The sequence below is a fragment of the Tachysurus vachellii genome, chromosome 4 (genome assembly GCF_030014155.1).
Source record: "Tachysurus vachellii isolate PV-2020 chromosome 4, HZAU_Pvac_v1, whole genome shotgun sequence".
NCBI lineage: Eukaryota > Metazoa > Chordata > Actinopteri > Siluriformes > Bagridae > Tachysurus > Tachysurus vachellii.
In genome coordinates, this window is record NC_083463.1 from 25,899,913 (window position 1) to 25,911,089 (window position 11,177).

The 11,177-nt window shown below is 39.0% G+C and overlaps 2 protein-coding genes across 3 annotated transcripts in view; one reads left to right on the forward strand and one right to left on the reverse strand.

The window, feature by feature from the left end:
* The window catches only part of iqca1 (IQ motif containing with AAA domain 1), a 42,845-nt gene extending 40,308 nt beyond the window's left edge, over window positions 1–2,537 (reverse strand). Inside the window, exons 1-2 of one of the 2 annotated variants that reach the window (XM_060868570.1) lie at window positions 2,089–2,532; window positions 155–482 (exon numbers count right to left, since the gene is read on the reverse strand). In XM_060868570.1, coding sequence (XP_060724553.1) covers window positions 155–482; window positions 2,089–2,099 — 339 coding nt within the window. In that variant the 5' untranslated portion in view covers window positions 2,100–2,532. Of the gene's footprint in view, window positions 1–154; window positions 483–2,088 lie in introns of both variants that reach the window. The other variant, XM_060868571.1, reaches the window with a different exon arrangement.
* Window positions 2,538–5,356: 2,819 nt separating this feature from the next.
* On the forward strand, window positions 5,357–9,853 carry ackr3b (atypical chemokine receptor 3b). Its single transcript, XM_060868572.1, has 2 exons — window positions 5,357–5,520; window positions 7,975–9,853. Exon 2 carries the CDS (start codon window positions 8,004–8,006, stop codon window positions 9,099–9,101), a length of 1,098 nt encoding a protein of 365 aa, XP_060724555.1. The 5' UTR covers window positions 5,357–5,520; window positions 7,975–8,003; the 3' UTR covers window positions 9,102–9,853.
* Window positions 9,854–11,177: the final 1,324 nt, after the last annotated feature.

The following is an 11,177-nucleotide window of genomic DNA, read 5'->3' on the forward strand; positions in this document are numbered from 1 at the left end:
AATGTGTGAAGTAAATAGAGAAATGGTGGTTAATTCATATGCAAATTTGCTCATGGACTAATTGCAGCTCTGACTTTTTATAAAGGTTTTCACTGAGTATTGGGAAAGTGGTGTTGCAAAAAACTTTTTCTGCATAATGTATATGTGCACTTACAGGTGTCATCTTAAGGTCCTGTAGCATGTCGTCAAAGTAGTGAAACTCAGAGTATTCTAGCTCAACCATCTCATTCTTCAGCTCCACCAATCTTCCCATAACTCCTTCCAGGACATGTCGCACCACACGTCTCTTCTGGGGATGAACAATCTGGTCATAGACTGCCTCCAGACCCCGGAAGATCTGGAGGTATCGCAGGTAGAAAGTGGCCAGAGTCTGAAAGACCTGAAAACGGTCCTTCTGAGGACGAGGCAGTGACAGAGGCATCTCGTCTTGCAGTAGATCCTGCAAGGCCCCCTGGGCATCTGCCCATAGTCTGCCATAAGAGCTGAGCACAAAAGAGCAATAACAGACTTTGAAATGCTAATCCACTTCAATCTGATCAAGCTATTTCAGCTTTTCTTTTTAATTAAAGGTTCCCTCTCGGTTTACATTAAAACTGATTGATATCTTTTTTTAAATAATATCAACCTCAGATAATACGGATGGCAGAACAGCTGAACAGTACAGCCTCAGTACTAGGAATCAAATGAATATAAATTTACTGACAGGCCGAATATACATGTCACAAAAAATTACACATGTCACAAAAAATGACACCTTGACATTAATTTTATATATATGAACTGAGTGGTCAGTATATTACGAGATTGAAAACACTTCATATCACCTCTTGTTTTTTTTTCTTCTACACCTTGCACACAATGGTCATGGGCCTTTCAAGAGAAGCAGGTTACCTACTAACGTCTCTAACAACACCTCTCTAAATCACCTGCCCTGTGGGAGCTTATTGAAAGGTCAATTGCAGTGTTAGTACCCTCAGGCTGTATTTTACCCCAATTTAGACCTGATTAACCAAAACAACATAACATGGAGTGCTAGCAAAGAAGAATGTAAGCTTATAGGTAAACCATGCTATGAGACAATTGAATAAAAACCTGATAAGTTTAATTTCTTTCATTTCAATCTTTTAAATAGAATACACATTGCTCCAATAGATGCCCCCTTTACCCTCTTTTAACCCTCCTGTGTGTAGGAGTCCCCTTTGTGTATCTCTGAAAGGGTTCAGAGCGAGGGTGAAACTACCGTCTTTTCGTATTCTGATGGGGCCATACAGTGGGATCTCAGCGTGGGCAAAACCACTGTCAAGCGCCATTGGATGTAGGAGTGACCAAATCAAAGGAGACAGAGCATTGAGTGGGAGTGTGTGGGGGTTGGGAAGCAGCTGTGGGTGGAGGCTGGAAAGACGCTTCTAAAGCAACATTTACAATAAAACTGGGAGGGAGTCTTTTTTTTTTTTTTTTTCGGAAATACCCTACCCTGCAGCAGGCAGCAATACAGTTGGACTGAATAGCATTTTGCAATGAAAGAATATATTCTTTTCTAGGTATCCCAGACAGCTTTGCTAGGGATGGAAGGAATATAACTTTTTTCTGATAGAGTGATCTATGAGTTGTTGTTGATAGACCTTTACACTTTCACAGATGTCTCAATGTGTGTGCTGATGTGTGGCTCAGAATTGGCTCAGCCACAGGTTTTAGCTGAACATAAGCTTCATTCAACCAACTAATACTGTGGGAAAGGCTCTGGAGCCATAATTTGTTATTTGCCATAGGAACTGGAATACAATGGATCCCCACTCCCCCCACATTTCACTCTTCTACAGGGTTGCAGAGTGCAGTTTAGGTTGCATGCGTGTTTCATTTACACAGAAATTTCTGTCCTACAGTCAAGGATCATGTATGAAATCACGTCATTCTAGGCTATATTATAGGTTTTATTCAATGCATGTATAATTGTATACATTATATGGATAATGATATACAGAATATACAACATTCATGTTATTTAACATTCCACATAGTTCTATTGGTTGTGGAAACAATGCATTAATATGGTATCATATGTAAGAGGTCGGGAAGTTTTTGTCATACCTGTTTGACATCCTTCTATACGATCACTTCACTTCTCCACAAGTCAGTTCGCTTCAGTATCAGAGCTTCAGGCACAATATTCCACGCTGAACTGCGAAACTTATGTTAAAATGCTCAACAAAAACAAAAGCACGGGTTTATGCATGGGAAACCCGCATGAAATAACGAAAGTAAATACGTATATTAAACCATCATCCATGTCTAATCAAACTGCTGACTTTTGCCTGTCCTCGCGCCACGGGTAGTTTGCTAGACGCTTCGAGTCGCTGCCATGGCGACGAGATCAAAGTCTGGTGAATGTGAGCGCGCGCTCAGCTGGAGACGCGCTTAGCACAGAATGCGCGCAGCTCAACAGAGCTGTTTGAAAACAGAAGAAGACAATACTCATTAAATTATGTACCGCAACGGCGCAGTAATTAAAGGTGTTACCTTTTGTGATCATCTTATCTTATCGAGGGATTAAAAAAAAGAAAAAGAAACGCGAAGTGCCAAAGTTAAGCGCCAAATCTTCTATCCCCAACCCAAACTGTGGCGTGAGCGCGTGCAGCTCGGTTGCACTTTGTATTCAAATGAACTACGAAGTTCACAAGCTAAATAAATTAAAATTGTATTCCACAATTTTACACGTGTTTTTAGACACTATCCGTTTTGCGCATTTTGATTATTCCCCCAGACACCTCTCCAATCCCACAAGATTATTATATATTCAGTTCTTAATGTTCCCTGAGATCGTATCTATGTACAGTATATGTCATAACATATCGTTCACATAATGTCATGCATTTACGTTTACATGAACAGTTTTAAGTCATGGCATGGCGGATTGCACCTTCACGTGCTTCACACCTTCACACGTTGCTCACATGGGAAAACACATGATCACATGTAAAGACATATACGTTTTTTCTGTAAAGCAATCTGGCTGAAACTTACACTTAATCCTGTGGCTTCTGAATGGAAACATATATTTGGTTTATTATATCGATTATAACATAATTATGGGTGGTACATGATCTGTCATGCTTTCCTGTAATGTTGTTCATTCCCTTAAAACAGCTTAACATACAGGTATCCTCTGGACACAATATTAGATTAAAACTTAAAGAATCAATTTCAGCAGAAGAAATGAAATATTTCGATTAGACACCTTTCTATTTTAATGTATAAATAAAAACAGACATCTTGAAAAAAAATTATTGAAGTCAGGAATGCAAACCTAACTGGGGCCTGATAAATGGCTTAATAACAGAGAAAAAGTTTTTCCTCCCTCACCATCTTTCATTTTGACATTTTTTGACCATACCGGACCCCTAACAGAAACCAAATGTGCTTCAAACATGTGTTCATCGACCTACTGTTCCAGTCACTTCCTTAGCCCAAAAATTCCCATCCTCATTACTTTTAATAATAGACATCATTGGCCAATCATTGTTGTTTTGCACCTATTTAATGTCGTCTGTTATATTAAATAATCTGTGTGAACTGTTATAATGGAAATTCCCAATAGCACGCCTTGAATTTGTCTGCATGTGCATTCCTCCTGTTCAGCTGCAGTTTGCTTCAAATACACAGGAAATATGTGTGTATTGTTTGGTCAGGTGTTGCTTAATGCCTTACATTTATTTGCGTACTCAAGGCCTATTGATCCACCTCCTTCCTCATTAAAGAAAATGCTGGCACTGACTGAATGCATTTGGATCCATCCTGATTGCTGAATGAAAACAATATTTTCAAAGCCCAAAATTTGTAGTTGATTTACAATAGGACATGAACTCCAAAGAATAACTGGAGCGTATGGAATCTGAAACAGATTTTGTGTTCTGTCTAGGTGAAACTTAAACAATAAAGTATACAATAATTGAATTTGCACTGGCATGCATAACTCGCCCGTTTGCTACTTTCTCAACTAAAGCTCACTTGGAAAAAGATAGTTTACCCAAACAAGATTTAGTTTTTGTCAATGATTTTGGTTTTCTATTTTTGAAACTTCCATTTTCTGTGTCTACCACACAATATGCAGTGGATCTGAGCCAGCTAGCAGCCTTAAATCAATAGACTTGGGGGCAGCTGATCACTGGAGCAACAGGTGAAACCCTTTTCTGCCTATATTAAGCCTCTTCTCTGGAATCCTGTGAGCCTTTTCCAAGAGGATAGATGGTAAATTAAACTCACAACAGGAAAAACAACATCACAAACAACTGCAAAATAAAAAAATAACACACTCATAACACAGATGAATAAAAGAATTTTCCTGTAGTTCATAAAATGCTTTAGTACATAATTAAATAGGTCATTAAAGACTATTGAATTTATGCAGCCCTATAGAGATGACTGAACTAGAATCCAGAATAAATTATTAAAAAATGAATTATAATAATTTATAAAATGTCAACCATTAAAATAGCAAAACAATATCAACAACAATAATAATACAAATCTAAAAAAATAAATAAACTGTAAGAATATAATACAAGTATTAAAAATGAGGTTTAAGAAAGACAAGAATTTGGAGATTATAATCCAGAGAACAATTTAATTGCTAAAATGAGAGTTTGTTATATAATACAGGGAATATACCCTCTGCGCTTGTACCTGCTTGTACAATGTACCAACTTTAGCCTGTACAACACACTGTAGTTAAAATGCAAGTATATAACCAGAAATAAACTCATAATATTTAAGGCAGGTCATCTGTGTGGGAATATTTGTATTTATTTATTTAGGCATATATATATATATATATATATATATATATATATATATATATATATATATATATATATATATATATATATATATATATATATATATATATACCCTTTACAGCTATACAAAAAATTAATAACATATAAGGACAATACAAAACCATTAGAAAATTCATTACCACATTTGACCCTTGAAATTCATGTCTTATGAAACACCCAATGTCTAAATAACTGGCACTTTCAGCCTGTAAAAATGAGAAGTAGAAACATTTTATAGACCCGATAGAGCAGGTTTGGTTTTAAGTGTCGACTCGGGGTTCAGTCTCAAATCTGTTGGTTGTGTCTCAAATCACTTTATGCACTTTATCTGTGACGTCGTAATGCTCGTTGAACTGCATGATGTGTTTATATTGCCGTGTGGGGAAATCCGACGTGTCGCACGTCCGTTCTCATTATTGTTCAGCTAGACAGAAACTAGTTTCTACAGTTCAATTCCTCAGTTCAGCTGGTGGGAGGCGTTCCTGCTCTCCTCCGCATATAAACCAGCGCCAGTAGCGCAAAGCGAGACCATCTCTCTCTCTCTCTCTCTCTCTCTCTCTCTCTCTCTCTCTCTCTCTCTCTCTCAGACTCCCTCAGTCCCTCTCAGACTCCTCTGTGCTTAGGACAGACCTGGGACTCTGCAGGATTAATTACGACACACGCAAATCTGGAGATCGATACCAATAACGTAAGGATTGTGTCCTGCTTTTTCTTTTCTTACGGTGAATTCAATGCGATTTTAACTTTATACTTTGGTTGAAGACGTTTACACTGCACGCGCAGCTGATTTGGTCCCAGGGTGGGTATGTGGTGCTGAACTGGTTTTAACAGCTTAAAACCCTCACATACTCTGAGCTACTGAACCGGATTAACATTCTAGCAATTCGGATTACCTCGTTTTTAAGATCACAGTGTGGAAAAGTTATCATAAGAATGATTTCACTGTCTGAGCCACGAGTAAAGGTTATTAGGAAGAATGCATTTGTAAGCTTTGATGAACTGCTTAACCATTTGGGTTAAATGTAATAGACTTATTGCACTTATAAGCTCTGTTTTTAAACCATAAAATCTTTTTTTGTTTAATTTATGATCTCAGAGGAGAATGAACACACCCTGCTGTTTTGTACATCTGTTCTCACATGAATGCTGTGCAAGATTTTGATATGTGAGATGCTGTGACTATTCACAGTGACGCCTTTTAGTGATAATTTATTGCACTTTACTTTGCAAATATTTCTTACCCTTCAGCACCCTTCCAGCATTTCTTCCAAGTGTAAATAAGCAGGCAATTTTATTGGGGAGTGTAAACTTGTTCTCAAATGTTTCAAGTTTTTTTCTGATTTATGATATTGCTTCAATGCTTGTTTTTCATTCATTTCTGCTTGCCTTAGCATATTAACACTTTCACTACATTTTTTAGGCTCGAAGTATGTTTAATATCCACTGACCATTCCTTCCCTTTCTGAGCCAAATGCTTTAACTTGTTAAAGGAAAACAATGCAGAGTTTCAGGGGGCTTAAGGAGAGAGTGAGAGACAGAGAGACAGAGAGAGAAGTGTGGGGAGGGGGACTGAGTCGAGAGTTGCCATATTCACACAGGGAGCTCTTTGTGCCTTGAGGCCTGGGGGTTCAGGTAAAGTCGCCCGCTATATCTGAGAAGTGTAAACACAACAGTTTTACAACAAGGTGGGTGGGGAACACTCATAGACCACAACATTTTATTGCACCTGATGAGCCAGGTCGGAGCTTGACATCGTCTCCCTCTACCAATAATTACAGAGGAGAGCTGTATAGGCTATCGGCTCCACTGCTGCTGTGATTTTGTAACATCGGTAATCCTGTAGTGGTGCATTAAGAGCAGCTGTATCTCTTCTCATATTTCTCTTAATGGCATTAAGGTTATATGCTATCACTGTTTCTTGCATGGAACAGCCAGCCGGTGTGGTATAAAGCTAAACAAACTTAAACAGATTATATCAGTCAATGGCTCTTCAGCTGTGCGCACCGCACACAGACACAAGTGGTCCATTTGGAAGCTGACACTTTGTTTTCATTTCTTTGTAAATAACAGATTAAGATGTGGCCCTGGTTAGGTTAAAGATGCAGGATTTACTTGTATGTAATAAAGGTTTTGTAAAAGAAAAACCTTTATGAACTTTGATATGCTTGTCAGCTCAGTTCTACACTATTCTTTGTGTAATACTCCATGCACTTGGCTCCCTTAAAGACAGTAGAGTGGCTTTTATAATACAATGTGTTATACAGTACATCGATCAAGATGCTGCTTTCCCTGTTCTTTGTCTGTCCTAATTCCAGAGCAGATCTTTTACTGTACATGCTCATATTCAATGCAGTATTTCACCTCCAGAGCAATACTGCTTCTTTACCTCTTTCTTTCCTTCAGTCACTCTGATGCATTTTGGAATAAGAACTCTCTGTTTTCTGTCACTGTTGCTTCCTTATGGACTAAAAAAATACACGCCTAACAAATTATTTGTTATAGATATCATAATATCATGGAGAAGTGAAAAGTGGTGTTAGGTATTTATTTATTTATTGGTTCTAGAGCAATAGGAGTAAGGAATTCATAAGCTGTAGATTTTAGCTATAAAACTGTCATAGTAGGCTTAGTTATAATCCAGTTAGCATCTACAGTATGCAGAGTTTTTATCCTGTATTATGTGTGGAGCTATGTTGTTATCAGTGCTTTCTGTTTTTCCTAATGGACTGTGTGTGATAGCATTGTAAGACACTGATAACTGTCTTAGAGAAGAGGGATCTCCAATCTTATGCATTCTTTCTATCATTTGCATTTTATTTGATGCCTTTTAGATGCATTAGGCTGTAAGTTTCAGCTTTGATAATTCCCCTTTTTAACAGCCTAGCTATTGATAGATTACAAGCAATCCTGAGAAATGCCTCCCTGTTATGTATAAGGCTGAAAAAATTCCTTCAAACCACATGAGGTCCTGCCCTCTGACATGGGACCCTGGCGTGTTTGAGATGTTTTAGATTATGAATGTTGTTTTTAAAAATAAACATTCTTTGTTGCACATTTTTCTGTCTTCCCTGTACTTAATTGGGACCTGTTTACATGTCTTTCCAGTACCTCATAACTCACCAGTGGTTGTTTTACATTTCAGGATCAAGAGTTTTGGTAAGGAAAATCATCATGAGTGTGAACATGAACGAACTGACGGAGCTGCTGGACATTTTGAAAGAGCAGAACTTCTCCTTCCTCGAGGAGAACGGCTCCCGAGTGGAGACGATGGTGTGCCTAAGTGCCTTCAGCCATAACGCCATGCTCTACTCCCTCTCTATCCTTTACGTGTTCATCTTCATCATCGGCCTGGCAGCTAACACACTGGTGGTGTGGGTGAACATTCGCGCCAGCCGTGAGCGCCACGAGACACACTTGTACATCCTCAACCTGGCCATCGCTGACCTGTGTGTAGTGGCGACGCTGCCAATATCCATCAGCTCACTTCTGCAGCATGGCCACTGGCCTTTTGGCGATGGCATGTGTAAGATCACACATCTCATCTTCAGCGTCAACCTCTTCAGCAGCATCTTCTTTCTCACCTGCATGAGTGTGGACCGCTACCTCTCCGTGGCTCGTTTCGGGGACTTAGCAGGACACAATAAGAGAAGATGGATAAGGCAGGTCATCTGTGTGGGAATATGGGTGTTGGCACTGCTCGCTGCCCTGCCTGAGACTTACTTTCTACAGGCCGTCAAGTCCACGCACTCAGATATAACCGTGTGCAAATCCATGTATCCAGCCGAGAAGTTGCACGAGTGGACTGTAGGTGTTCAGCTGAGCTTCATTATCCTTGGTTTTGCAATTCCATTTCCTGTTATTGCTGTATTCTACGCCCTCCTAGCCAGGGTGATCAGCTCCTCAGCGGATCAGGAGCGCAATGCTAGCCGGCGCCTTGTCTTCACCTACATAGTGGTATTTCTGGTATGCTGGCTACCCTACCATGGCACGCTACTTCTAGACACTCTGTCACTTCTCAACACACTGTCACTGAGCTGCATCCAGGAGAATGCGCTGTACGTAGCATTGCATGTTACACAGTGTCTCTCGCTGCTACACTGCTGTGTTAACCCGGTCGTATACAACTTCATCAACCGCAACTACCGCTATGACCTCATGAAGGCCTTCATCTTTAAGTATTCCACCAAAAGTGGCCTGGCCAAACTAATTGACGTGACTCGTGCCTCTGAGACCGAATACTCTGCTGTTGAGAGCCAGGCCCCTCTGTGAGGAAATTTCCTGTAAATAAAATGCTAAGTGATTTTGCTGGACCCTCTGTATTGGGTTGAGAAACACATATGGGACAGTTACAAAGAAACTGACCTCTTATACTGCATTTCCTTTGAAACAGCATATACTTTGTAAGAGACTATAGAATATTGTATTTGTTCGGGTTATACTGTACATCTCTATACACAATCGAATTGTATTTTGTTTTGCAAATTCAAATGATTTTTTGAGAGGCATAATGACAGAAGCACTTGTACTGAATTGAAGGGTAAGACAGTAAGCTTCGGCGTTGACTGGTCAAGCGTATAAGGTCATAGGGGTCAGTCGAAATCCGCTCCCCCAGAGGAGACGCTTAGAGAACACACAAAGCCTCAGGGCCCTTTTTGACCTCAGGGTCGACTCTGTGTCCGTTTATCTGTACATTTCGACCACCTTTAGGCTGACTATCGTGGCATCACAAGTGTTTAGCCAATGAACCAAGACAGAGTTAATAAGGAGGGACACAAAAGAGCCAAAGCATGGTGTGCAGAAGTGGACAAGTCCAAAATCTCATTAAGAGACATTATCAAGGAATGACTGAAATGCTTGCATGTGTTATTGTATAATACCAGCTGTAGAGACCAGATATTTTTTTTAGATAGATGTATGCTTTTGTAAATACTAAGGAATATTTATATATTCATCAGTGTGTATGTTCAGTGTTTTGGCAAGTTAAAATGTACTATTGAAATAAAAAAAGGTATTCCTGAAAACGTAATTGTCTATTATTTCAAACACACATACCCACACACACCCTCACACCTGCAAAATAAAGAAAATCTAATACTGCTTGATTAACATCCGCTATGGCAATTAATTCTGATATATACCTTAAAGTTTTTATTAGTTATTTGGGGTAGAGACTTGGGATAACATCTTAAATTGAATCCTGTCGCAGAGATGCAGGGTTTAATGGAAAAAAAATCTTGATTGCAAATCCACTTGTAGCTTCACAGTTTAAAAGAAAATGTTTTTTTTTGTGAAAAGAAATCAAGACCAGCCGTCGCTCAATGCTTTATTTCAGTTAGTTGTACTATAAACAGCATGCCCACAATTTCTAAACAAATTTCAGCAAGATCTTTGTGTGCGTCATCAATTTATCTGTGCTAAACATCACATAGCTAATTGTACTGGAAATATTTAATACTATTTAAATCTGTCAAAAATAAACATAAACCAAAGAGTTGTGTATACAAAAACAATGCCATTTTGTCTCCACTTACACACTGTACTTTTGTATTAAACATTATTTGTATTAAAGTTATTTGTAAAACTATAATGCAAATATATAGCAGTTCAGTTACAGTAAGCGTGTTTAATATTCACCAGTCTTGTTTTAATGTAAAATCAATCCGTATGGTGGCCCTCAAGGGGAGCAGACATCTATACTGATCTAGTGGAGATAATTCATGTGCTTGCATGAGTGGGTGTGTGTGTGTGTGTGTGTGTGTGTGTGTGGGTGTGTGTGTATGTGCCTTTTGCTCTTGTGCATTCGCCTTCGGTGGCAGAGGGAAGGAGGGGTGGCTGGTTAATCAGTACCAGGGCTTCTTTTTCAGTCTTTCTGCTTTGTAGTTGTGAAAAGGATCCAGGTGTTCCTAGACTCAGCACAGAGTTTCAAAGAGACCCTCTTTCTCCCTCTTCATCACTGTGGCTCCAAGTGCACAGCAAATTACACTGTCTGTGCTAGGCATGATTACCGTCACCTCCCGATTGGAAACTCCCTACAAGAGAACAAGGTCTTAGTTTACCCATAAACATATAATATGAGGTGCCTTACAGTTCATATCCTAAACTAATATGTATAGGATGTACAGGAAATAACCAGGTGGTAATCCCCTTTAGTTTAAATTAAAGCAAAAAATGGAGTACACACGCATGTTAAAACCAGAGCAAAGTTCTTTTTTTGTTCTTGTTTCAACCTGTAAAAACCTGTACTATAATCCAGTGTGTTAATATAACAGACAGAGAAATGTTTACATTTAAATGGATTAGCAGTATTTTCTTTTTTTGGCAAATAGCACCCTCAGGGGTTGAGTA